Here is a 27,823-nt window from a genome sequence, read left to right on the forward strand (position 1 = left end):
GAAAGTGTGTGTGTGGTGTGTGCACATGGGCCTGTGTGTGTTAATCTATGTGCAATTTATATGTAAGGGGGGAAAAGTCACAAGTAAGAGCCAAGCACAGGAGACGCCTGGAACCAGTCATTACAAGCCCTCGTTGCTTAGGACCTCTTGCTTACACAGGATTCTAGACTGATTCACAAAACTGTGGCCGTATTGGGATGCATCTTCAAAAAAATATTTATCATCTGATACTGAACGTCGCAGACAATTTGTCTAGATTGGAAAGGGCAACATTTTCATCAGAAGGCCCAACACGTGTGCCTAGAAAATACTCCCTTCATAGCATTTGCATATGCAGACAGGCACCTATGTCTCCACATAAACAAATGCAAGCCTGAGCAGTGCATGCCCCTTTTCAGCTGTACTGAGCGATCCAAGATACCAGTGCCGAGGGAGTGCCCACACTTTATGCCCTGCGGTGACACGTGCCAAATCCAGCTGATACTGAGTCATTAGCACGGCCCCTGCACATGGCTAGGGTAAGGTTTCTGTGCATGTGAAATGTGGCATTTATTTGAGAGTGAGATCAACTACAATTAGGAAATGGCTCTAAACTGCTGCTTGTGACCTTTGAAGTTTAGGATGGCTACAGAATCCAGACTGAACTACTTCAAGTAAATGGTGTCGACTGAGAGCTCGATTTAAGACAGTGTAAAAATATTTAATGTTTGCAGGAAAGAAAGGAAGGGGGTGACAAGGAGGGCAGGTCTACACTACGGGGGAAAATCGATATAAGATACGCAACTTCAGCTACGTGAATAACGTAGCTGAAGTCGAAGTATCTTATATCGAATTACCTACCGTCCTCACGGCGCGGGATCGATGTCCGTGGCTCTCCATGTCGACTCCGCTACCGCCGTTCAGGTTGGTGGAGTTACGGAGTCGACAGGAGCGCGTTCGGGGATCGATATATCGAGAAATCGATTGCTACCCGCCGATACGGCGGGTAGTGAAGACGTACCCGGAGACAGACCATCCTTACGCAAAGGGAGGGAACTCAGCGAAGGAATTTGGAGGGCTGCCTTTCAAATGGTTAGCATGTAGGTAAGATTCATAGCTCTCAAAATAAGAGCCCCCAAGCCCAGCTGATGTTCCTTCTGCCAGCTGGGTTGGAACTGGATCAAGAGAAGGCAACATCTGATGAGACTACCTGAGAGAACCTACTTAATATGTCTCATTAAACACTCTGGGTCTGCACTGTCCAAGGACCGCAACTGTGAGTGGGGTGCAGAGAAGGGACGGGCACGTGAAAGGGACTGTTGGGTTGCTGGACTTAAGAACCTGAGGGAAAAGGACACTGCCCACCCTACTTGGGGGTGGGTCTTTTGCTCATGGTTTACGTTTATGAGCCCTGTTTGTGGTGTTTCCTCAAATTAATGCTGCATTATTTCCTTCCTTTTATTAAAAGTGTTTTGCTACACTCAGACTCTGTGCCTGCGAGAGGGGAAATATTGCCTTTGAGAGGCACCCGGCGGGTGGGGTGTAATTGTCCCAGGTCACTGGGAGGGGGCTCGAGCCGGTTTTTGTTGTATTGGTGAAAAGGAACCCCATGATACTGAACCCGCCCTTCCTGCTACCCACTCTGACTGGCAGAAGGGATACACAAGAAAATCATGATGTGCATTCCTAGAAAGAATAAATCAGGCTTATTCCTTCCTTGGCCTTAGCACAGGACAGGAATCTCTGTGCAGCACAAGCCTTCAGCTGGCACATGGAGCTGCAAGTCATTGGCTGCATCTTGAATCTAATGGCTTCGGAAATGCCCTTATGTGGCCGCCTCCATGTTCTTTGTGGCGGGAAGCTGTGCCGAGGACATTTAATCACTAGCCTGCAAGTTGGTGGTTGCCTAGGGACTAGTGATCATGACCTGATTGCATTCAATCCGGGAAAACAGAGGGCAGTCCCAGCCAGGAGGAATAAAAAGATTTGGTGCTTCACAGTGACCAGTGTCCCAAAGCTGAGGAAAACTATGAACAAAATTGATTGGGAGGAAAATTTTACACAGAAAAATGCAAATGAAAATAGTAAGTTCTTTAAGCAGAGTTTATTAGGAGGCCCAAAAGCCAGGACTCTACCTCAAGGAAGCAAAAATTTGGCTAAAAGCCCTCCTGGTCCAGTGGAGTAGTGAAAGCAGCAATTAGAAATAAAAAAAGCCAATATAATAAGTGTGTGTGTGTGTGTGTGAGTGTGAGTGAGAGAGAGAGAGAGAGAGAGAAATGGATAGCTTATGATATAAATCAGAAGTTATGAAGTATAGAAAATTGATAAAGGAAGCTAAAGATATTACAGAAAAACTCTGTCTCGGAGGGGTAAGGACAATACTAAGGAGTTTTTTGAAGTGAATTAGGAACAGAAGAAATCCTAGCAATGATATAGGCCAATTACTAGAAGGAAATAGTAAAACAGTTAATGCAGAAAAGGTAGAAATGTTCAATAAATGTCTGTTCTGTATTTGGAAAGAAGCAGGATGATATGTTTGAATCACATGATGAATGGAGTACTTTCCAGTCTATTAGTAACCATGGAGTTTGTTAAACAACATGTACTAGGGATAAATATTTGTATATCAGCAGCCTGGATAACTTGCACACAAGAGTCTGAAACGAGGTGGCAGAGAATCTCTCTCTCTCTCTGATGTTCATTTTTAGTAAGACCTGAAATATCGGGGAAATTCCAGAGGACTGGAAGAGAGCTAATTTTGTGCCAACATTCAAAAAGGGCAAGCAGGATGACTGGCCAGTTAGCCTGACATCAGTCCTGGGCAAAATAATAGAAAATCTGATATAGGATTTAATTAATAAAGAATTAAAGGAATATAATTAATGCCAGGCAACAAGTGTTACAGAAAATAAGTCTTGTCCAACAAACCCGATTTCATCTTGGATGAGGTTACAAGTTTGGTTGCTAAGGATAACTGCCTGGATGTCACAGACTTGGACTTTTGTAAGGAATTTGACTTTGTATTGCATGACATTTCGATTAAAAATTAGTGCTACACCATATGAATAAATCACCCATTAAATGGCTTGTGAATTGGCAAACGGACCGATCTCAAGTAGTTGTCAATGGGGAATCACCTTCAAATGGGAGTGTTTTTCGTGGGGTTCTGCAGGGACCAGCGCTGGTCCCAACAGTATTTGACATTTTCATCAGTTACCTAGAAGTAAATGTAAAATCACTGCCAATAAAATTTGCAGATGACACAAAGATTCGCTGAGTAGTAAAAATGATGAGGACGGGGCTGTCAGACAGAGCAGTCGTGGTTACTTGGTCTGCTGGGTCCATTTTAATAGAATGTGTTTTAATACAGATAAATGCACAGTTACACGTCTCGGGACGGGAATGCAGAGCATCCCTACAGACTGGAAAGCAGGGACTCTGAAAAGGATCTAGTGGTCACGGTGCACCAGCAACTCACCAGCAACTCCCCGTGCGATGCTGGGACAGATGGGGCTAATGTGATCCTTGGCGATCTAAACAGGGGAGAAGTGAGTCAGAGCAGGGAGTTAATTTACCTCTGTAAAGGGCACTGGTGAGACCGATACTGGATCCCGTGTCAGCTCTGAGGTCCACATTTTGGACAAGGTGCAGAAAAGAGGCACAAGGGCTGGACAAAATGGCTGAAAATGAGCCAGTGACTGAGCTCAATCTGCTTTGCTTATCGGAACGAAGGCGAGAGGTGACTTTGTACAGTGTGTCAATCCTGCGTCTGAAGGGCTCTTAGAGGAGAAAAGCAGCCTGAGAGCCCGTGGCTGGACACTTCTGTCTGGAAGATGCTTCTGCCAGACATAAGTGGGTTGTTTCAATACAGGGACAATGGAGAGAAATTTGAGGTCTGTGATCTAGGTCAGACCAGATTATCTCACAGTCCCTTCTGGGCTTGAACTCCCTACGTTTATGTGGAAGCTCAGACTGGTAACCAGACTGGTCCCTCCTCGCCTTACAATCCAGGAAGGACAGTGACCTGACTCCACAGGCCTGGAAGCAGGTCCTCTCGTTCCATTGCCAGCTGGCTGTGGGGGAAAGGATGGAACCAAACACAATGCACCCTTCTGAACTGACGAGGGGATGGGAAAAGGAGGAGGAGGCAGCGCAGTATGAGAGAGGAGCCTGGATTTGAATGTTTTTTTAAAAAGAAAAACACTCGAGACTTCACCAAAATCCTTCCCAGGCAGACACCCGGGGCTGGATTTTTAAACCACTCAGACATGAGATTCCTGTGATGACACATGAAAACTGGGTAACAGAGTGTGCAAACTGCTAACAACTGTCACTTGCATGTACAGTCTCTGTAATAGTGCATGCAAGTTCTGTCCTGCATGCTTGAAAGTCTATCCAGGAGCCAATCTGAAATGTCCACCCTTAGATTAAGGAGAATAAATGCCTGTCGGCTGGGGATGGATTACGGGTACAGCCCCAGAGGAGTAGAATCCGACATTTCTTTTTTGGCTCACTGAGAGGATACTGAGCACAGCTGCTAAGAGAAGATGAATCAGGACTGGATTTTGGTGCTCACCTTGAATTTATTCCTCTGGCTCCTCCTGCAGCAGTAGAAGCACCCGAGAAGGATTTCTGTTTGCAGTGGGAACAGACCCTGGGTGCTGTCTGACTGCAGGCTGGAATGTAGTTTCCTCTGCACTGCTCTACACTGACAGCCCTGCATTTTGGGTTTATTATTGGTAATAAAATTAGCCTTGTGTAACAGGGACAAAATATCACAACCCAAGCTGCAGCAGCCCCATAGACCAGGAGGGAAAGGAGACAGTAAAAACATGTGGGCAGGAGGGAAATTCCACTGGGCAGGCAGGGGAGGTGGGAGGAGGAAGGAGGGATTTGGTGATCGCTCTGTTGTGGTTACAATTTACACTCTGAGGCCTGGAGGCTCTGGACAGGGGAAGGTTCAGCAGTGAGGAACACGGTGCTCCAGCGGGGGCTCAGGGGACGACTGGTGTGCCTCAGGGAATATGGGTGTTGCCAGAAGAGAAGTGACCAAACTGTCTCCATTTGCCCTAGGTTTTTCTCCTGCGGTTACTGAGGCCTTGGCTACACTTGCAAATTTGCAGCACTGCAGCAGGGTGTGAAAACACACCCTCTCCAGCGCTGCAAATTGCGGCGCTGCAAAGCGCCAGTGTGGTCAAAGCCCCAGCGCTGGGAGCGTGGCTCCCAGCACTGTACGTTATTCCCCACAGGGAGGTGGAGTACGGACAGCACTGGGAGAACTTTCTCCCAGCGCTGGCGCTTTGACTACACTTAGCGCTTCAAAGCGCTGCCGCGGCAGCGCTTTGAAGTGCAAGTGTAGCCATAGCCTGAATGTGAATAGTACCATGAGAACGTCATTGTTAGCTCGACCAGTACCCTGCACTTCCCCGGCTGCAGGCCTTTCACAGGAGGACCACAAAGCACTTCGAGATTGTTAATTAACTGAGCCTCACAGCTCCCCGGGAGGTAGGTAACTACTGTTATCCCCATTTTGCAGATGGGTAGACGTTAGGCACAGGGGAGTTAAGTAACCTGCCTAGGGCCAAGCAATGAGTCAATGGCAGGTTAAGGAGTAGAGCCCAGTAGGTCTGATGCCAAGTCCTTGCTATAACCACTAGACAGCACATCCACTCCGTGGCCAAAGTTGCCAGGGCTGGAAAGACAAAGCCAACCCAGTTTCGAAAGAGCTGGTTTTACTCAGCATCCACTTTTTCATGGCTATTTGTGTGGTGGTTTTCCAGATATATGATCCCCGGCGGCTTTCCCAGCGGCCCGGGCAGTCTAGGACTCACGAGTTCCATGGGCAAAATGAGATTAGTTGTTGAAGGGTCTTGGGCCGAGTTCTGTGACTCTGTATCTTCAGAAGAAAAGCTGCCATGTCTGGACACCTGAAAGTATTGGGCTGCTTCCGGCATCTTACCCCAGTGCTGCTGACCACATGTGCTGTGGGCTGAGCAAGGCCCATCACCCAGGGACTCACTCACGCTGTCCCAAGGAAACTGGCCAGGGTCTGGGCAAGAGGCTTGGGAAGGAAGAGTCAGAGGAGGCTTCTGAGGGGGTGCCCCGTGGAGGCTTTCTAAAGCCTCCGTGCTGGGATTCTGAGCCAGGGCTTCTCTCTGTTCAAGATCAGCTCCACATGCAGCACTCAGGGGAGACTCTTCAGCTGTTATAGAGTCTTGATAAATACATCTGCCCTCCTGCACATCCTTGCAGTACAAGGATTCCTGCTGAGAACACCTGGGGTCCCTGGGATCTACACCTAGGGCAGAGTCTGTGGGCAGATGTGTTTTTAATTCTATCTCACTCCTTGCTCTGCATCCTGATTCTTTAACTTGTGTCTTGCTTTCTGCTGAGGCTTGGGCAGGGTTGGAAGTTGATTTGCAAACACGAGGAGCTTTACCTTGGACTCTGGGGCCTGATTTAGCAGCAGCTGAGCTGAAAGAATCCTCCTCCCCACTACAGTCTGGCTCAAATCCTTGGGCCTCCTTGAATTTTTCCAGCATCTCCTCAAGGATCTGCCTGGTTTCTTGACACTTCTGCCATGTCTTGTTCCATACGCCTAGTCCTCTGCAGCTGTGCATGGTGTAGGCTTGTACTTTCATCTCTTGGAACCTCTCTGCTGAAAACTCCACAGAGAGCTTCTGTAACGATTTCTCCAGGCATTGCAGGGCCTCCCGACTCGCTGGCTGTCCCTCTCCAAGCTTCACATGAGCCATGTGAGGTTTGCAGTCAAGGGTAAGTGATGTTATCTAGAAAACAGAGCAATCGTTTGTCGTTTTTCCTTGTCGCTCATCTAGAACTTGCTGTCTCTCCTCCCCCAGGATCCCACTTGCTGCTGGGGCAAGAACCTTCTCTTATAACTGCAACATCCTTCCCATGCTCGCCACCTAGTGAACTTCTCTCTCTCTCTCCAGACCTCATTTCCCACTTGCTTATTTATCCCTCTGTAACTTCTCTCATCCCCTGTTCTGCTGCAGCCCCTCCACACCGACTTCCTTCTGGAGTCCTACAGAAATTCCGTCATAATCACCAACCTTGAGTTTCTCCACTGGTTTCTCTCTACCAGTGTCAGGAGAGCACATCCTCGGGGGGGCGAGGGGGGGCTCCGTTTCCTTGCTATGCAATCGGCGCTGGAATCAAACTACTTCCCTGCTCATACATTTCACACTGTGCCCTACAGATTCCCATCTCCTGGCTGAGAGCAATGTTGTCTGGTTCCAGTTTGCTGCAGGGTAACAATCTGGAGCAGTTAGCTTGGCACAGTCACCTTGTCGTAGAACCTGCAGAGGTTGAGCAGAGTTTCCAGCTCAGCCTGCTGCCGCTCCAAGTTCGTGTAGAAACTCCTCAGTTTGGCCTGCACGGTACCTCTGGCTGCCTGGAAGGCTTGTGCCTCTGGGAACATGGAGCCTTGGAACTCAGCCGCTTCCTTACACAGCACAAGTCCATGGTTGTAGTGAGCCTAAAGGAGGATACAAGGAAAATGATCTATTCCTAAATAGGCTCTGCTGTCTTTATTGTGGGGGCCTTGTTTGCTGAGGGCCAGGAGCTCGGCAGCTGGAAGATGAAAGTCAGAGGAATGTTCTCTGTTTGGGCACAAGCCATTTCTGGGTGCCAGGAAGCAGAAGAGAATCATTGTGTTTTGGGAGGAGATAAGAATGGAGGGTCTCATTCTACACTCCCCACGCCGAGACCTCATTTAATTCGGTGCAGTGCATGGGGCTGCTTGTTTGGGTCAATTAACCAGAAGCCTCAGTCTCCATAGAACCTCTCCTGGGCGTCCCCACACAGCACTGGACCTCCCTTGGAACAGAACAACTGTCCTCCAGAACTGGAGGCGGGGAGAAGGGATGAGGAGGCAGGAGTGTTAGGGATCGGAGCCCATACGTGGTCCAGAAGTATAAGGATTGTCTCACATTTGGGACTAGCGCTGTGCAACACTGGGAACCTCCTTGCAAAAATTTGACCTGACAATTAAATGTTGATGGGCCCATTATCGCTCAAATGGTCAAAAATGGTATTTTCTGCAGCTCTGTAACAATACTGGGCCATTTGTAACGAAATTGCAATGCAATGTGAGAAGCTCTAATTCTAGGGGTTTCGTATTTCATTCTGAGTATCTGGCAAAGAGCCCTAGCAAGGACCATGTTCCAGACATAGGCAATGTAGCTATAGCTAGGACACAGGTCATAGAAAAGCATCCTCAAACATACTGTAGCCTGCATCAAGAATTCCTTGAACTGCTGGTAGGATCTCTCTGGGCTGTCCAGGCTCCATTCCTCAGTGCTCAGCTCACGGAGGCAAGAATCTCCTTCATCAATCCCGCAAGTGAGCTATAAAAAGAAATAAATGGGGTTTCCATGAGATCTCAGTTATTTAACAGCTGCCACGACCCTGGGAATTTCCCCTCCTTCCTTTGGGTCATCCAGATTTCACAGAGTTTGTGAACATATTTTTCCAGTAACCTAGTAATTAAAATCTGAGCTTCAAGAAAATCTTGTTCTCCAGGTTCCCTTGGTATCAGTAGCCCAGGCTGTGGGCAGAGAAGTTTATTTGTTTCACTCAACTCTGAAATCTTTTGCTCTGTCACTTAGTGACTGGGTCCTGGATTTGATGAATGAGATTCAGCAAGTGTTGCCATGGTATCCAAGGTGCAAGCTGTCCTTTCCGGCAGCATGTCGTGGGGAGAGCACTCACCTTGCCGAATTCTGCCTCAAACTCCCGGATCTTTCGGAGGAACTCCAGGCTCTCCAGGCAGCTGTTGGATTTTGTCACCAAAGTGTGAACTTCTTCTTCCACTTGGTTGTAGAGGCCCATGGCTGAGTCCATGCTGTTCCTTAAGAACAAAAAGGGTGACAAATATATCTGGCCCGTCTCTGTTCACCTACAGCATATCAGCCACTGGTGTGCGAGGAGATCATCCATCCCTCCTAGAATTACAGCTACAGGTCAGGCACAATTCCTGGTAAAGAAACCAACAGAGCGAGTCCTCTGAGCATCACAATCCCTTAACTGGGGAGAGGGGAACCCTAGCCTATGCCCGTGTGCTCCCTGGAGCTGGGTTCTAGTTATGACTCTGATGCACACTGTTGGGCGCTGAGAAAGGTCACGTGCAAAGATTGCTCGGCTGGTTGGCACGGTGGCACCGAAGGATTGCATGTGCGGAGTGGAAGAGCCGCACTCCCGTTCCGCCGCACTGTAGCCCAGCGTGGGAGCCAGAGCTGAGGTCACAGGGGTTGTAACTTGTAGGTGATGCTTTGCCACAAGCTGAGCCAAGCTGCTAATGTTTCTAACTCCATTAACACACCAGGGGAGTCTGGATTTGTACCTGTCCAGAAAACCTCATTGTATCACTCTGTGTGGGACCAGTTTGTGCCCACAGACTGGCCGGCCCTGGGGCAAGGTACATGTTACTCTCCAGAGGTGTGGAGCCCTGTCGGGTGATCGCACATGTCCAGCAATCTCCCTGTTACAGCGAGCAGGTTGGAGTTGGATGTTGGATACCAGAGGGAGGGATGGCGCTTGCTAACTCTGCTCTCTATCCCCTTGGAAATATCCTCCACCCCACAGCTGGTGGCAGAGGAGCTCCGGCAGAGGAGTGGGGGACAAGAGGAGTGAACCGAGGGAGAAGGACACCGGCAGGTTTTGTGGTGTGCGGCTGCTGGAAGCAATGTGATCGTATTGGGGAGCAGCGCCATCTAGCAGCCCCACTGGAAAATAAAATGAAATAACAGTGGATGGCGTCTGTCTAAAATCCTCACCCTGCTCAAGCCAACGGTGCCTGGTCGCCTTCCAGGCCTGTGCTGAGCGGGGCGGTGGAACCACTCCCGGGAGCTTGGGCCTCCAGCTTGGGGGGAGCTGGCAGAGCTAGGCCTGGGCGAGCGGGTGGTGGTGGGAACACCTTGAAGGGCTGGCGAGAAGCCTGTGCCGGTGGGTAATGGGCTGCATTGTCCCCAGAGAACGGACGAGGAGCAGCGGCTCTGCAATGCCAAAGGCACGAGCATCCTGAAGCCAGTAGGGTGAGAGCTCGGTGCTCCGTGTCCCTCTTCTGGGGCAGAGATGGCTCCAGTCTCCGTACCTGACATCCGGTGAGAAGCTGAGCCGGGACGCCTCCTTCCTCAGCCTGGCCAGCGTGGCCCCACCCTCTCTCTGCAAGCTGACTAGCTGCACGTTGCTGAGCACTGCCTTCATCAGCTCCCTGTATCTCTCCGTGCACTCGGCTGCCTCCTGCCCGAGGATCAGAGACACACACGCTTGTCACTGGGATTGCCCTTCGCCCCATCACCCTCTCAACCAACAGCACCAAGTCAGCTGTCAGGGGCGAAGATAAGAGAGGGGACAGAGCCTGAGGTCGGAAAAGGCCTCCGACCTGGGGAACAACATTTCCACCAAATGGAGTTAAATGCCACGTGCAACACACATTGTCCTGCAAAGAGAGCCCTGGAGGAGCTGTCTGAATCACAGACTGCCTAGGTCAGGTGCGGAAGCTCCTTCACTGCAGGGTTTCGAAAGGAGGCTGAAGCCATCTGTCTTGGAGGGTTTAGACCCAAGTCCTGCACCACGGCAGGGGGTTAGACTAGATGACCCTTGAGGTTCCTTCTAACCCTCTGGTTCTGTGGTCCCTTGGTCAGGGGATCCCAATGTGATTTCTGAGCATGAGACAGTAACAAACTCTATGCAGAGATCACCTCATCCACCACTGACTGCAACCACCTTTGGGGTGCAACATGGCAGCTGTCTGTGTGCAGTGGGACCTGCACAGGGGCTTCAGGCAGGCCGCTTGGAATGATATGGACTGGAATTTGACAGGGCACTAGAGTTCACGCTCCTCCTCTTGCAGACCTTCCCATGGAATCTGCAGTGACCACAAGTAATCAGGATGCTGGTGTTAAGTCTCAGCCAATAAACAGCATCTTCAGCAGAACAGAGCATCACACCAGCCAGGTCTCCCGCTCCAGCACAGATTCACTATGGCCGCTTCATGCAGTTCCTTGCAGGTCTCCTGTCCAAGCAATGACCCAGCCTGACCTGACTTAGCTTGTGGGCTGTGCCAGCTGAACAGCACAAGACTGGCTCAAAAATTGTTTTGCAATATAATAATTGATTCTTTGCTCTTAAATACTGATTACGTAGCAAGCAAAGGCTGTGGGACAGATTCCCTGCTGCTTTTGATCAAAGGCACCTAGAGAGTTCCTCTGGCTCTCCCGGTGGGCAGGAATGGCCCAGGGCTGGATTGCCACTGGGCATCAGGAGATGGCAGCACAGGGCACATGCTGATGTTTTGGGGGATATCCTGTTTGGAACTCGGAAGCATGGCTGTTACCTGCATATCCTCTGGGAAGTCGCCCTTCTCCAGTTCCTGGATGGAGCTCTGCAGTAGCTTGGAGGCCTGCTTGAGATCTGCCATGAAGGGATGCAGCTTCTACAGAGAAGGAAACACAAGTGGGTTGGCCTGTCCCGGGCCAGGAGGGCTGGCAGATGGATGGCAAGACAGGCTTAGAGTAGAGAGGGGGAAAAGGTTTAGACTGTGTGGATGTATAAACAGATGGGTAGTAGTTCAATGGCTGATAGGGAAAGAAGCAGGTGGAAATATGGATGAATAGCAGTGCAGCCAATAAGCAGGGTGGGAAGGTTAATTGCAGGGAGACATTGTAGATAATGTATTTCTAAGCAGAACTGAGGTAGCTATTGATACTTAGCTAAAGTTCTGGGCCTTCTTGTTGATTTCTTGAACTTGTGTGTAATACACGTGAAAACCGCTGCTTGCTTCAGGGCATTCCATGGGAACACACACACACACACACACACACACACACACACACACACACACACACACACACACACACACACACACACACACACACACACACACTCTATTTTTGTGATACATTGAAACAGGGATGTACTTATTGTGATGCAACCAGTTGGCATAACCTGCAACCAGATTCACCCTCTCCCCGCAGTCGGGTGTTACGCTGTTATTGCAGTACCAGCAGCCTGTGCATTCTCATACATTGTCTTCCTGCATTACCAAGGTACCAGGGATTTGCCAGTGATAATCACTGTGAGTGTTATGCCCCCTGAGAAGCAAGTCCCTTACTGAGGGAAAAGGGCTGCTGCAAACACAAGGAGAAAGCTAAAGGCCATGATAATAGACACCTGGAAGAATTGAACCCACTCGCCGTGGCTGTAAGGGAAAGTACCATCCAAGTCTGGCGTCAGCTGGGTGCTGTCGACGTAGCGGCCCAGAGCTCTGAGGGAAGTCAGCAGCTCCACCTGCAGGAGGGAGGGACATGGCTTTAAATTCTGTGGTGAGCTCTTACAGAGGCAGGTGAGAGTGGTGGGTAAGAGTTTGGTTTGGCAAAGCTTCCCCAAGGGGATCCTGCAGCCTTTGGGCATGAAAATACCTCTCTCCTTCTCCAAAGGACCCCGGCCGCCTGAATCTGCAAAACGGGGCTGGAAGAGTCAGAAGGAGAAGCTGCTGGCTGAGATTCCCGGCTGTCCGCTCCTGCCTGGCTTTGCTGTAAATCCTGAATCCCACATGCAGTGTGCTGGCTAGGTGCATGCAGCTGTGTCTCCCTCTAGCGAGCAGAACTGCCTGCTAGTTATCGGCAGCAAATGAGTCAGTTCCTCTGTTGGCTCGAGAGGAAGAGGGGCTTGTTTGGGTAGGTCCTGGTTCCATCCCCATGCAAGACCCTGGGGTCTGTGTGCAGCTGCGGTTTCTTCCACGCAGTCTTTATTCAGGCAAACGCCCGCTGAGTACAGACCTCCGGGTGTTGCCCGCTGGGGACTCGACCCAAAGCCCACTGAAGCGGCTTCGACAGGCTTTGCATGAGGCCTGGAGGGAAAAGCTCTTGGCATGTTAGCAGTTCTGGTTCCTTCCCAAGAGCCTGAACCCAGCACTGGCCCAGAAGAAGTCACTGTCTCTAAGTGGAGCTCCCTGGGGCTCTGTGGTTTTCGAATGCACAGCAGAACGCTGGCATTTTAGTAAATCTGCCAGGACAGCCAAGCTGGGTAATCGAACTCATTAATATTTCACATGATATTAATTAAACAGAGCAGCCTTGAAAGAACAATAAACTCTTCCAAGTTGTGAGTTATTATCCTAATGCCCGTGTCCAGCATGTGGAAGTAACTGGGAAAGTCCTTGGCTTCCCCCGGGTGGCTGCAGTCCATTACTGCCATCAGACAATGTGAGGACTGCAAGAATTACCTGCCTGGGAGACAGACAATAGGATAAAGGCCCCACAGACAGAGAGAAGGGCACCTCTCCCTGCTCCTCACCCGAGACAGGATCCAGGTATTTCATAACGAGGGTGAGGACTGTGCACATGGGCAGGCTCTACTGACAGTGTCATGGGAATAGTGGAACCTGAGCTCTAGCAACGTGACCAGGACAGACAGACAGAATCCATCTAGTCACTGCTCCTGCCGGCACAGATGGAGCCCCGGTGAGCTAGGCCAAGGTGGAGATGAGGTGGGGGAGCACCTCGGTCCAGCTTCATCCCCCTGACTGCAGAGACGAGGGAGGAAAGGAAGGAACCCTCCTTCAATACAGACTCTGTCCTCCTTGCAGGAGAAGGTGCAAATAGTATAAAGACGAGTCTAGGGAGCAGCTGCAGAAGACGCTGCTCCAGTCCTCACCTGTATTCCAGGTAACTTCTCCAGGTGTGCAGCCGCCTCCTTCTCTGCCAACAGCAACACACCGTGGATGGTGGCAGGTGAAGATCTCTGCAGGGGAGGGCAGAGTAAATGTCACCCCTTGCAATACAAGGGATGTTAGGAGTAACAAGAAGGGTTTCTACGGGTGTGTTAGCAACAGGAAGAAAGTCAAGGAAAGTGGGGGGCCCCTTGCTGAATGAGGGAGGCAACCTAGTGACAGCGGATGTGGAGAAAGCTAATGTACTCAGTGCTTTTTTTGCCTCTGTCTTCACGAACAAGGTCAGCTCCCAGACAGCTGCACTGGGCAGCACAGTATGGGGAGGAGGTGACCAGCCCTCTGTGGAGAAAGAAGTGGTTCGGGACTGTTTAGAAAAGCTGGACGAGCACAAGTCCATGGGGCCGGATGCGCTGCATCTGAGGGTGCTAAAGGAGTTGGTGGATGTGATTACAGAGCCATTGGCCATTATCTTTGAAAACTCATGGTGATCAGGGGAGGTCCCGGATGACTGGGAAAAGGCTAATGTAGTGCCCATCTTTAAAAAAGGGAAGAAGGAGGATCCGGGGAACTACAGGCCAGTCAGCCTCACCTCAGTCCCTGGAAAAATCATGGAGCAGGTCCTCAAGGAATCAATTCTGAGCACTCAGAGGAGAGGAAAGTGATCAGGAACAGTCAGCATGCATTCATCAAGGGCAAGTCATGCCTGGCTAACCTAATTGCCTTCTGTGAGGAGATAACTGGGTCTGTGGATGAGGGGAAAGCAGTGGACATGTTATTCCTTGACTTTAGCAAAGCTTTTGATACAGTCTCCCACAGTATTCTTGCCGGCAAGTTAAAGAAGGATGGGCTGGAAGAATGGATAGAAAGCTGGCTAGATGGTCGGGCTCAACGGGTAGTGATCAATGGCTCCATGTCTAGTTGGCAGCCGGTATCAAGCAGAGTGCCCCAGGGGTCGGTCCTGGGGCCGGTTTTGTTCAATATCTTCATTAATGATCTGGAGGATGGCGTGGACTGCACTCTCAGCAAGTTTGCAGATGACACTAAACTGGGAGGAGTGGTAGATACGCTGGAGGGTAGGGATAGGATACAGAGGGACCTAGACAAATTAGAGGATTGGGCCAAAAGAAACCTGATGAGGTTCAACAAGGACAAGTGCAGAGTCCTGCACTTAGGACGGAAGAATCCCATGCACTGCTACAGACTAGGGACCGAATGGCTAGGCAGCAGTTCTGCAGAAAAGGACCTAGGGGTTACAGTGGACGAGAAGCTGGATATGAGTCGACAGTGTGCCCTTGTTGCCAAGAAGGCTAACGGCATTTTGGGCTGTATAAGTACGAGCATTGCCAGCAGATCGAGGGATGTGATCATTCCCCTCTCTTTGGCACTGGTGAGGCCTCATCTGGAGTATTGTGTCCAGTTTTGGGCCCCACACTGCAAGAAGGATGTGGAAAAAATTGGAAAGAGTCCAGCGGAGGGCAACAAAAATGATTAGGGGGCTGGAGCACATGACTTATGAGGAGAGGCTGAGGGAACTGGGATTGTTTAGTCTGCAGAAGAGAAGAATGAGGGGGGATTTGATAGCTGCTTTCAACTACCTGAAAGGGGGTTCCAAAGAGGATGGATCTAGACTGTTCTCAGTGGTACCTGATGGCAGAACAAGGAGTAATGGCCTCAAGTTGCAGTGGGGGAGGTTTAGGTTGGATATTAGGAAACACTATTTCACTAGGGTGGTGAAGCACTGGAATGGGTTACCTAGGGAAGTGGTGGAATCTCCTTCCTTAGAGGTTTTTAAGGCCTGGCTTGACAAAGCCCTGGCTGGGATGATTTAGTTGGGGATTGGCCCTGCTTTGAGCAGGGGGTTGGACTAGGTGACTCCTGAGGTCCCTTCCAACCCTGAGATTCTATGGTTCTATGACATCTTCTGCTTACTCTGCACGAGACATTCAGTCCTGGCATTGGGAAACACTCACCAAATACGGGACTGTGCGGGAGACCCTCATATCCTGAGCAGTTCAATGCTGCTGTTAGAAGCCAGAGAAAAGCTCCTGAGCAGAGCTGGGTGGGAAATGCGCCCCATTTCCCCCAAACCAGTCACTTGGGCCAGACCTGTGTAGAACAGCACAGCGCATCCACACCCTGGCTGCATCCACCTCCCATGAGCAACCCAGCAAAAAGCAGCAGGGGAATTTCTATGAAAAATTCTGTATTCATACTAGAACGGCATGTACGGTCATCCAGGCTGGGGACAGAACGAATATCCTGGGTCTTATTTGACCAATCACAAATGAGCACAAAGCTCACTGAAGAGACCTAAAGCAAACCCCAGCAAAATGCAGAGTTGATGGGAGCTGTGCTGGTGACAAACTCTCAGCCCCTGTGCAGGAACACAGGGCACTTCTCTGAGTTGCCCTGGACTCAGGCACTAAACACCCGCATTACGGTGCAGGGTAATTATTGCAGAGTCATTCTGGCAGGTGGGCCCAGTTAATGCCAGCTAGGACTTGCAAGGGGCCCAGGAGGTCCTGCCGGGAATCCTTAGGAGCAGCTGCGAGAAGTGGAGATGTACGTGGCGCTGTTGTGTTTGAATTCCAGGTATGGGATAAGCTTGGACATGAGCTCAGGGTCTGGATGCTCCATTGTGGATTGGTCCATTCACAGGGGCACTGACTAGATTCTGCAGCTGACTGTGGCTACTGGAAGCAGAGAGAAACGTAGTAACCCCTGATTGACAAGTGACTTGGGCTGGGGTTTGGACAAAGGATTTTCTCTGCTGGTTTTAGAGTGTGCAGAGACAGAGAGGTTGGGGACAGAAAGATGCACATCTCCTGGCTACTCGAGCTAAGCCTAGCGTGATTTTGGGGTAGCAATGAGCATCTTTTGTGCCCTGGGGGACTATAAACAGTGCTTTGAGTCTGTACTCCACGTGTGCGATCTGTGTATCCACAGGTGGCAAGCAGAGAATTGTAGTGGCAACTTGAGACCAGACAACCAGGAAAGTGCGGGAGTGTAGCACTGACCTCCCAGACAGCTGGGGGCTGGATGCATTGACGGTTCCCCAGGAGATCAGTAACTGGGACTGTGAAGGAGGAGACTGGGCGGGTGTCCCAGGGAGAGCAGGGGCTACACAGTGTTTCCTAGATAAATATATCCCGCTGCAACAGAGGGTAACTGAGACCTGCCTGAATAAATGTTCTTGGGGATGCTTAGGGCAAAGAGTGTGGATGAGATAAAAATCTTAGCCTCAGGCCATTGCAGACAAAGGGACTGTCAGAGGATCAGCTGTAGGCCTGTAGGCCACCCAACGCAATACACTCCAGAGGGAATTCGGGAGTTGCTTTAGGGACAACACTGCTGAACTTTACTGATTAGCTGGACAGAGGATCTCGCCCACCCAAATCGACTGTGCTTTCCTGGGCCCTCTTATCCCTCTGAGCTCACGACTGTCCAGAGACCAGCGTGTACCTGGACTGATCTGAATGCCGTGTGCAGGGTCGGGGAGGGAGGCTGTCTCCTGGCATCCACCACAATGGTCAGCCCTCTATCCCTTGCTTCCCTCCTAGGGAATGAAATAAACCACAGTGAGCTCCTATTGGAAGAAGAAAACGGCATTAATTCAGACCCTCAGCAGCTGCTTTGGTTTTCCCCATCCCTGCTGGAGAGGAAATACCCCACTTTCCTGAAGGCCCCGTCCTGGGGTCTGTGTGCTTGCACTGCAGTGGAGAGCGAGTCTCCCAGCTTGGGCAGATGGACTCGTGCTAGAGAGCTCGCACTAGTGCACCAACAATAGCAATACGGGCAGTGGAGGCAGCAGCTTGGGCGCTCCAGCCCCTAGGCATCAGAGCCCGAGGTTGGGTCCACGCTGAATGTCCGTATTTCTGGTTTTAGCATGCTCACTCGAGCCCACCAGCATGAGTCTATCTGCTAGGCTGGGAGCTCACTTGTCGCTTCTGGCCTCAGTGTAGACGTATGCCCGCTGACATCTGGTCAGGGGAAGTCTAAGGGCCTCCTTTCCCCTGAGAGCTGCTGCCCGCTCCCTTCTCCCCCACACTTCAAGTTGGCACCTCTGTCCTCACCCTCCCAGCCATGCAGTAAGTCAGGGCCCGCATGAGAGCCCAGACTGAGGCCAAGAGGGAACATGAATTCTTCCAAAGCTGTAGCACTACTTTAAACCAACCAACAGGAGGTGCTGTGGCCCATCTCCCCACCCTTCTCCATTCCAGACCAAAGCTGAGGGAGATACCTGCTGGATTTAATGGCACTGAAACCCCAAATACCTTGCTTGGATTACCCCAGGCCTTCTCCTGCATGGAGGCAGTGAACAGTTCATCACTTCACACCTACCCCTCTAGGGGTTATTTTACCATCAGCAGCGTAGGTGGCTTTGGGGGGTGGGGGAGTGTTTTTCTAGATAACGGGGAAGGGCTGGAGCAATCCGAAGACCCCAGAAGCAGAGATGGATTTACCAGTTAAGTGAAGGTTTCAATGGACTGTAGAACTCAAATTTTCTCTTCTGTGAGGGGTAGGTGGCCTTGCCTGTGGCTGGTCCTGGTTTCTAGACTTGATTACTTCACTCTGGTGCACAATGGCTAATGACATTGACAAAGAGGTAGGTGGCGTGTACATTAACCTCTGACTTAGTTACATATTTCAGTGACTCCTCCTGGGATTGTCTCTCAGGCTGAAACCCTGGGACATGAACATCAACTCTTCCCTTTCCTCCAGAAATCTTCTGGGCATTTGGCCCTGGCCAGCCTTCTGCCCCATGGCAAGAGCCCCACCTCTGCTCTCTCTCTGCCTGCTCCCCCCAGAAATGCCTAAATACACCCAACATCACACACGCTATTTATCTTCACATCCAACAGCTGCCATGGGATTTCAAAGGACGGGTGGAAAGAACGCCTGAACTACCCATGCAATGTCCAACGTGCTCCAGTAGGGGGCAGTGGTGCACATTCCAGCATGTGTGCAGGTGGAATCCATCCAGCTATACAGGGAGGATTAAAAGCCCCCAAATGACCACAGCGAGCAGTTCCGGAAATAATACCGTTCACAGTAATTAACTGGGCCCTCTGAGCGTTGCCTGCAGCCTAGAGCCATCCGACTCCCTCTTGCCAGGCAGCGGATGGGGGTGCAAAGCAGGCAAAGGAGCGAGTAAGGATGCCCAGCTCCCAGGCAGAACCCGCCCCCTAAATGCCATATTCTCCAAATTCCATTAACCCGTGTTTACCTGTGTCTATGCTACTGCCTGAAAGGAATTGGAACGGGGCATGCAAGCCGCCACACATGGCAGGAAGAGGTTAATGGGCAGCTGGAGGCTGAGTCAGCCCAACTGAGATACCTGGAGCAGAAGTCTGGCTTCCAGGGGAAAAGGCAGAGCCCTGCTCAGCTGTGGGGAGCAGGCAGAGAGAGCAGAGGCTGGAGAAGGCTGGTCAGGGCCCAGTGCCTAGCAGATCTGCCCGAGGAAAAGGAAGAATTTAAGTTCATGTTGTTTCCTCCTTGTTTTGGAACTGGAGTGCCCTGCAAGGGGTAGAACTGGAAGGGACCTGCCGGAGGGCTAAGTCTCTGCAACCCAGAAGGTGTTGGAGGCTGGGCAGAGCAGTGGAAGACAGGCTGGGAAACCGAGGCTGAGTGGCTGCTGCGCTGGGCGATGCTGCATGCAGCTGCTCTGCTAAGGTTATGCTGTAACATGGATGTTGTGGGAAGGGTGCTGTGTTCGCCCCTTACCTGGGGATGGAGCAGAGGTAAAGGAGGAGCTGGGCTACCTCTCTGGCGGAGCACCAGGTGGCTTCCCATGCTCTGCTCCTTGTGGTCACCTGGATCAGGGCCCTGCCAAGCTTATCTGTGCTCCCTGCAGCCAGGAAAAAGCAAACAGTGAGTTACCAGTTCACAGTATTGCCACGCCCACGTGTTCAGGAGACCTCCAAAGCCATCAGATTGACTTGAAAATCATGAGATTGTTCGAAAAACAAAGCTTGGGTTCTTTTATTTGCCTTCTCTTTTTGAGCCTTTAAGAGTCACATTTTGAAGCTGTTTTCTCTCTGCAACCATGAAGGCTAGAGACATGCTTTTCCTTAAAACAAAACAAAATAAAGCAGAGTTTCAACCTATTCCATGATTCCAGGAATTGGGGCTTCAAGGAAATCACTAAGGATCGGGAGACTTGGCGATGTTAAGTTTGTTGTGGAGTGGGAGACCATGGACAATCCAAATGTCACCTACTGTGTCCTCCCTTGAACTGCTCCATCCCCCGGCCGCATGCTTTCCCTGAAAGCCCTTAGGGAGTGCTGCTTGCGTGGTACAGCACCTCCAGTACGGCTCCTTGGGGACTTCATGGAAGAGCTGCGGCAAATACTATTGGCCTAAACTCCCGCACGACCTCACTTTCCCCTTGATGACTGCTGACGCCTCAGGTTTCCGCCTGGTCTGAGTAGCTGGCTGGGGCGGAGGCTCATGTGAGAGGGGCTGGAGTCTGGAGGAATTAGTACCATGTTGGGAGCTCTAATTCTGGCTCTGGGGGGCTTTCATCTGTGTCTCAGAGTTCTCCTCTGTGAAATGGGGGGAGAATGTTTCCCTGCCTGCCTGGGGGGCTGGGCGCACTCAGAAGTTAATGGCTGTGCCGTGCCTTCAGGAGATAAGAACTGGTTGGGGAATGTCTGGGTTTCCCCTAAGGCATTTTTTTGTTTCTGTCAAAAATGTTCAGGTTTTCATTGTCTCTCCCCCACCCCCCCAATATTCAGTTAAAAATTAGTTCTCAGCCACTTAAAAGAGAAACATTTCAGCTGACCAGGCAAATATTTGACTTTTATTGAAATGATCGGCTGAATTTTTTTGCCATTTTGGTGCTTTCCATTTTTCAACAAAACCCCTAAAAAATGTAGGACATTGGACATTCCCTGCAGGTATTTTCATTTTGACCACAAAAAGCTTTCATCAAAAAACCCATTTGGAATGAAGAAATGTGAATCGGTCTAGTCATGATCCTGTCACTGGGTTCAGTACCTGGCAAACAAGCTATGCCCGAGTGCAAGAGCTCAGCGCCGAGATCCTGCCATTGGGGCGGCCGTTGAGGGCTGGACTCTGCAGACAGGGGTTCTTGGGCAGGAGAGCTCACGGTGGTAACACAAAGACCGTTCTTACAGTTGGTGCCTTGGAGAGAGCTGATGTCGAAGAGAGACGCATCCGTCTGATCGGTACCTGGCCAGGGAAACAGATCAAAGATGTGTCAGAGTTTTTAGCTGAAAGGAGGCAAAGCTTGCACAACCTACTACCATGTTTGCTTTATACCCAGTTTTGTACAACCCTCTACTGGCTATTACCTTTCCCAGCCAGCTTAGCTCTGCTCATCCTGGGAGAGTAAATAGCCGACATCCTTTTCCGAGGCCCTTCATATTGGCTGGTACCAGACAAACTGTCCCCTGGGGATGCTGGTTGTCGTTGGCCTTTAAAGAAGGAGAATTTATGGCTGGCAGGGGGAGACTGTGACCGAGGGAGGTTTCTCCTCGCACCAGCAGGAGACTTGAGAAGCTTTAAGTATCCCTGCTTTGTCACCTCCTCGGCTTTCGTCTCCTGAGTCATTGCTTTCGGAGGACAGCCAGAGAGGAGTCTGGGAGCGGCTGCCTGGCCTGGCCTCTGTCTGGGGTGAGCTGGACTCTCTGGAGCTGTGCTTGCTGAAGGGAACTCTGGTTTGGGCACATCAGACTCCTCCAGTATGGCTGCCATTAGCCCAGAGCCAAAGCTCACAGGGTTCTGAAGGGCGGCCACGTAGGACTCACGGTATCGACACCTTGGCCCGTGGAATTTGGGGTCTCTGTTCAGTTTTCTCCTCAGACACGGTGTGCAGGGACCCTCCTCTGAGCTCTGCCCTTTCCCACAGGTCCATTTTTCTGCTGCTGACCCTCTGTTCACCCTTGGAAGCCGTGATTTACGCTCTGATGGCACCTTTATTTCTCTAGAAGGTCCAAGTTGCTCAGCAGATGGTCCTGACTTGGCCAGAAGATCCAGCTTCATTTCTTCAGAAAACTCTAGCAGGTCAACATAGTCACCATCCAGGTCCTGGCTGATGATATCGCACAGGCTTGGCACAACAAACACACTGGGCTTCTTCCATGATCCTGCTTGGTCCACCTTGATGAGTCCTGGATACTTGCCCTGGCTGGACCTCCAGTGCACATCTTTGCAGTCTTGGCCATTACCCATGATGTTACCAGGTGGCACCTGAGCATCAGTCATGCAAAAAGACATTGTGCAGCTCTGTGATGCTGGCTCTACCATCACTTCAGATCTGCCACGGTCCAGTGCATGTGCTGGAAGGGACACTCCGACCTGGGTGGGACTTGGTGCTGCTTTGGGCTTGCTGATGAATTCTGGCGTGGCTATCTTACTCCAAGGCACAGGGGCAATTCCCTTTTCTGTGGCTACCAGGCAAGTGTGCAGAGGTGCTCTCTCCAGGTCTCGGTTGATTTCCTCCAGCCACTCATTGGTAAATAGCAGCGTATAGGAGGATTCAGGAACTGTTCTTTCTTCCACAGTGCGCAAGTCCTGAGAGAGGCTCTTTACCGTGATGCAGGCAGATTGCTCTCCGTAGGGCTCTGCTTGGAGGTAGAAGTCTCCTGGGCGTAGTAAGAGGGGGTTGAGTGGGGCAAGGTGAATGACCACTTTCTCGTGAAGACACAAGGGCCAGCCTTCATGGAGGAAGATGCAGTTAAAGTAAGGTGCCTAAGAGAAGAAAAACACACAATGTTAACAAAATGGGATCTGACCAGCTTATTGTGGCCTAATGGATGGAGCGCCGGACAGGGAGCGCCGGACAGGGCCTGCTGGGTGATCTTGTGCAAGCCACTCCCCGTGCCTCAGTTTCCCTGTCTGTAAAGTGGGGATAATGCGCTTGTCCTCCTTTGTAAAGTGCTTTGAGATCTACTGATGGAGAGCTGTGTAAGAGCTCGGGATTATTATTATTATATGGCCTTTGTTCCACAGTATGCGAGCACCTTGCAACCTGTACTGGACGATTTGTCACAGCCCCTGTGTGCGGCCGGGCCAGGCCATTATTCCTGTTTGGGGTGGGGATTATGATGTACAGACCGACTCTGCAGTGCCACAAAGAGCCTCACAATGATTAATAAACCCAGCAGCCTGTGGGGGGTTGGGGAAGTCTCATCAACCCATTTTACAGATGAGAAAATGAGACCCTGAAGAGGTGATTTGCTGAAGGCCCCACAGAGAGAACCCAGGCGTCCTGTCCTGTTCCTTGCTTAACTACCAGCCTGCACTGCCCCTAGGTGGGATATGATAGCACAGCGAAAGTTTGCTTCAGTGGGGGAAGCCTGCCTGCATCCGTGCACCCACGGCAGGCCTGGGCCTGAGAGCCGGGCTCTGGGAAGGCTTGGGGGAGGTGGAGACTGGCGTTGTTGTCCATGAACTCACACAGGCTGCCTGCCGCACATGTTCAAAGAGGCGCTTGGCAGGAATCAGGAAATCAAGGAGGCAGCACAGCCCGTCGCCGTGGTAGTCGCTGTCGAGCAGGCGGAAGAGCTGGCTGAGGACGATTGGGGCTGTGACTTCAAATGGCGGGTAGAGGGCTAGCAGGGCGTTCTGCACCGCGGCATCGAGCGACCGGGGATCCTGCAGGGGAAACCCACCATCCATTAGACAGACCAGCACTAGCAACCCGCCCCCTTTGGGGACCTCTCCCACCGCCCCCAATTTAATATACCTCATCCATCACTCGCTTTCCCAGCTCCCCACAGAGCCTCCAGGCCGGCCCTCCAGCCTGGTGGGAGCGTGGAAGTGTCTTTAAAGGAGCAACACTGATTTAAATACACCACCGCGGCTGGCAGAGCCACATGCAATAGACGTGTTTCCTTGGGAGTAACCGTGCTTTTCTGGGACTCGGGGTACATTAGTTATGACACTGCTGAAGTGAGGAAAGGTCGAAAGGTCTGAGCGAATTGGGGAGATGCCACTAGCCTCACAGAGGACTGGTTTTTGAACAGGCAGGTTAAGGGGCTTTTGGTTTAAAGGGTCGCCAGTATGTCGAGGTTTATACTCGTTTGATTTGTGGTGGGTCTGAGTTTCCAAGTGCAGGCTCCAAATTCTAAACTCCTCCAAGTTCAGGAGTGTTCACACCTGGTGATTTGGCTCAGCCCATTATAGCGAGAAGGGTAGCTAGCGAGATTAGACCCAGTCCCAACTGCCCCCAAATTCAGAGCTGGTCAGATCTAAGCTCTTTCTAAGACTGGCAGGTGTCTTAGAAATACAATCGTGTGGATGGGTGACAATGCATGAGGCCAGGCACCTTGATCGCTCTGGTTCAGCCTCATCCCTACATTTCATTGATTCCAAACCAATCACTGGAGAATCTGTTAGGAAATATCCTACATATTCTACAGCTCCATCCTTGCAAAACAAGACCCTCCAGACTAAAACAAGAGCCACCATTTGCGTCAGGCCCACTTAATGATATTTCCAATTCACTGACCTGGCTCAGCAGAAGCAGTTAATTAAACAAAGCCTGTTTCCAAGGCTGTGCTAATCTGACTGACATAACTGGTGCACCAAGGGAAGCAATCAGGATGAGTTCAGGTTAAATTTCAGCTGGTTTAGGAAAGCAATGGCTGTCAAATGGAAAAAACACATAACTAGTAAGGACAGACATTGGCTTTTCAAGCCTTTAGGAGGGGCTTTCAAGCTGTTCACAGAGAGTAAATAATAATGCAGCTATAGTAGCCTGAGACAGCTCTCCCAGAGCTAGCATTTGTGCAGGAACTGGACAGGCAGACAAATAAAGCCTTGACTGGATTTGCATGTATAGAGGCCCATAGGCACACACAAATGGAGGTTTCTGAGCATGCAAACCCATGTTCCTGCAAAATCTGGGCTGGTGGAAGCTGGTGGAAGAATTAACCCCAATGTACTTTTTAACTAGGATGTGTTGAGTTTTTATATATATCTAAAATCTCCTGATCTGTTTCTGTTCAATCCCTAGATAACAGAGAAGGCGCTTTTATCTCCTGCTGCCAAGCTTGACCGGCTACAGATCTGAGCTTCTTGACCTGGTAGGAAGGTCAGTCTCCAAATTTAACTGTACTTGATATGGACGAATTCCAAAGCTCTGAGCACAGCCTCAAGCAGAGAGGACCTTTAGTTAGCAGCCTTCCATTGATCCATTCAGGAGCTGTGTCAGCAACGGCTTCTGGTACTTGAATGAGCCCAGGGTCTGTGGCTGTCACACACTGGGGCTGAGGGGGTGAGACTGTCACACACATGTCGATGTTGGGGGCACTCGGGAAAGTGAAGTGGAATTATCCCAAGGTGTGAACATAGAGTGCACTACTTAAAGCACATTAAACCCCTGTGTGGACATGCTACTTCAGAAGTAAAACTGCCTTGTCCAGCTTAGCTTAATTAGGTTTAATGGGTTTTAGCTAAAGCACTTTAACATCACACCTTTTCTGAGGAACTTTCCTAAGTGTCCCCAGGTAGACACACCTTGCCGTTAGATTCTCACTTCTCAGTGAGGCAGATTTCAGCCTGGTTGCAGAGCTCTGTTTACCATTTTAAAGTGAAGGCTGTGTCAGAGTTGACAGCTTTAGGCCTGGTCCACATGTAAAAATTAGGTCAACATAGCTGTGGCGCTCAGGGGGGTGAAAAATTTACACCCTCTGAGCACTGTGGTTAAGCCAACCTTGCCCTGGTATAGACGGGGCTTGGTCGATGGACGAATTATTCTGTCAGCCTGGCTACCGTAACGTGGGGAGGTGGATTCCCTACAGCAGTGGAAAAATCCCTTCCGTCAATGCAGGAAGTGTCTACTACACTAAGGCCGCACAGCATGGGTGCAGGGCTGCAAAGCAAGGTTGTGTCACTCTGCTTCTGCCCTGACCTGCAGGGGCCTCCTCTAGAGTGACAGGGGAGGCAGGGAGCTCTGTCCATGTGAGCCCATCCAGCCCAGTGCTGCCTCCTCGCCTCTGCTAAGATCTGGCACCCCCTGCAAACAGACACTTGCACAATACTTGGTTTTCTCCCCCGGTCAGATTTGTCGGAAGGGGCCCGGTTGGGTGCCTTTGGGGCATGGGAATCCTACTCTTTTGCAGACTGTCTTGCAAGTCACTTCATCTCTCCATTCTGTCCTGCTGTCTGGGTACCATGGCACTTCAAGCCCCCTGTCTGCTGGTTCTCATGCCCTTCCTTGGTCTGGTGGATGGGGCAGTGAACGGAGCAGCCGGTGCTGTTAGTCCCAAATCTCAAAGGGGAGCTTGGAATTTAGCCACCTCCCAGCAGCTGGTGAGGTACTGAATTCACTGGGAGTCCTGGTGCTGTAACAAAACTGAGATGAAGAAGTTCGAATCCCCCCTCCCCAGGATGAACCAGTTCAGATCCTAATGCTGTAATCTGTAAAGCAGCAGGGCCCTCTTACACCTGGGTTAAAGAAAATTGTCAACTGAATTTGTGGCCCCCATGTAGAGCATAGAGGAGAGGAGGGTGGGATTTTACAAATCCTAATGACACGACTTTATTCTTGGTGTAATTCCACCAAGGTCAATTACACTAGGGATGATTTGGCCCAAGATGGCAAAACAACTTCATGAAATGTTACCAAAAAACCTCCCATCAGTAAATGAGTCTGATCTGGCTGTGAATAGAGAGCAGCAGCAGCGTGCAAACGCGAGGCGAATAGGGACCCGAACTAGGGAGTGATTAGAAACCAAAGGGAACTGACCAGTCGATTTTCTTTGACCAATTTAAGTGAAGTGCAAAAAGAAAACAAAAGTCACTAAGAGCATAAAGAGACTGAGATTTTATAAGTTATTTCCATTTCAATAACCTAAAGTGTAGTTCAAACGGAGACGATGCTCTTTCCCCCAAATCCCCATCTGTTTTTATAAAGCCGTCTGTCTGAATCTCCGGGAAGGGTTAGAGCTTCACAATAAATACAGTTTTGGCACAGTAAGGTTGTTCATTTAACTCTCAAGTCACCAAGCATACCGCTCCCTTTCCCTGATGCAGAGGTTTGAGAGCACTAACCAGCAGCCAATAACAATTCCACTCCCACTGCTCCAGCTCTTACATCAGGGGAGTTTAGCCTGAGTAAGGACTGCAGGATCCAAACTTTAAAGACGAGTCAAAGCATTAGGAAGGCAAGAGACGAGGTCATCAGAGCCGCTCAAGGCAGCACATGGGGCCACTAACAGTAATGCAGTCGGGCCCGACGGAGTAAGGAATGTCATCCCTGCATAGCAAAGGGAGAAGTTATTAACACACATTCTCTGGCTCTGATTCCCTGCAGCCATAGCAAGGGAGTGCAGGGAGGTTTTAACCACAATGGTTTGCAGTCCCACACGCTTCCATCCAAACAGCTGCTAGTGATCTTTGTACCCTTCCTTCTACTTGGTGCCAAACGTCTGCTCAGGCTGCTGGAGACACGGGCTCTGCGTGAGAAGGGAATCCTCCCAGGCACAAACGGCTTTAGAAGCGAGCTCTGTTGTCAATCTATCTCCCCTTTCCCACCTGGCAAGCAGCGGCGTTACACCTGAGCGTTAGCGTGTCAGGGCTGACAGCCACACCCCGTGTGGCACAAGCACACAGAAAGACAGGGCCTGGGGAAGGACAGCACCCGCCATGCACTGAGAGCCACAAAGCAGCAGGCTACTGCTAGGACTTTGCTGCAGGGCCAGGTGTGCAGTGTGTGTTGGCAGCAGGGGACGGAGGAGACAAGCAGACAGGGGAAGCTAGTGGGACAGTCATTACAAAGATACAAAAGCAGAAGGCATTACCATGTTTTACTAGGAAGTGGCAGGGAGGCTGGCGGGAGCAAGGTGGTAACTGTCCCTTCTCCCTGGAAGCTAGAAGTTTTCCTATTGCATCTAGTTGCCCTGCCGCTCTCTTCAGTCCATGCAAGCGGCTCTTTTTCCTTCTGGCGGCTCCTCAATGAAATCCAGGTGCCCTAGAAAAGTTGCAGCGAATCCAGACAAGGGGCAGAAGTGGCTCTGCCTGCGTCAGCCCAGCCTCTGCCTCCGAACCTCCATCCCATTCCCGACCAGAGTAAGTCCGAAAGGATCCCTCCCACCCAGCCACCCACCTCTCGTCTGGTGTAGAAAAGAGCAAGCCCTGCTTGTGAAGGGGAGGGAGAGGGAGTGGAAAGGGGGAAGG

The 27,823-nt window shown here is 50.8% G+C and overlaps 2 protein-coding genes across 2 annotated transcripts in view; one reads left to right on the plus strand and one right to left on the minus strand.

Annotated features, from left to right (window-relative positions):
- BPI (bactericidal permeability increasing protein) overlaps positions 1–27,823 on the plus strand; it is a 127,084-nt gene that overhangs the window by 66,727 nt on the left and 32,534 nt on the right. The window contains exon 2 of the mRNA XM_044985753.1: positions 24,660–24,737. The gene's annotated coding sequence lies outside the window, so the exon portion shown is untranslated. The remainder of the gene's footprint in view (positions 1–24,659; positions 24,738–27,823) is intronic.
- Positions 5,274–27,719, minus strand: KIAA1755 (KIAA1755 ortholog). The gene is made up of 14 exons (XM_044985749.1): positions 27,448–27,719; positions 23,099–23,296; positions 20,992–22,390; positions 20,675–20,869; positions 19,400–19,523; positions 17,138–17,231; positions 13,660–13,746; positions 12,175–12,291; positions 11,339–11,437; positions 10,094–10,242; positions 8,713–8,851; positions 8,229–8,348; positions 7,286–7,477; positions 5,274–6,767 (listed from the first exon to the last, which is right to left on the minus strand). The coding sequence occupies exons 1-14, from the start codon at positions 27,448–27,450 to the stop codon at positions 5,712–5,714; spliced, it is 3,972 nt and encodes a 1,323-aa protein (XP_044841684.1). The 5' UTR covers positions 27,451–27,719; the 3' UTR covers positions 5,274–5,711.

Source organism: Mauremys mutica, chromosome 13 (assembly GCF_020497125.1).
Source record: "Mauremys mutica isolate MM-2020 ecotype Southern chromosome 13, ASM2049712v1, whole genome shotgun sequence".
NCBI classification, from domain to species: domain Eukaryota; kingdom Metazoa; phylum Chordata; order Testudines; family Geoemydidae; genus Mauremys; species Mauremys mutica.

What these genes read in the sequence shown, in the direction of transcription:
- KIAA1755 (XM_044985749.1), bottom strand. An exon ending in AGCTAAGCTGGCTGGGAAAG is followed by an intron (nt 20,870 to 20,991) that starts GTAATAGCCAGT and finishes TTCCCTGGCCAG; the next exon opens with GTACCGATCAGACGGATGCG. An exon ending in ACTTCCCAGAGGATATGCAG is followed by an intron (nt 10,243 to 11,338) that starts GTAACAGCCATG and finishes ATCCTCGGGCAG; the next exon opens with GAGGCAGCCGAGTGCACGGA.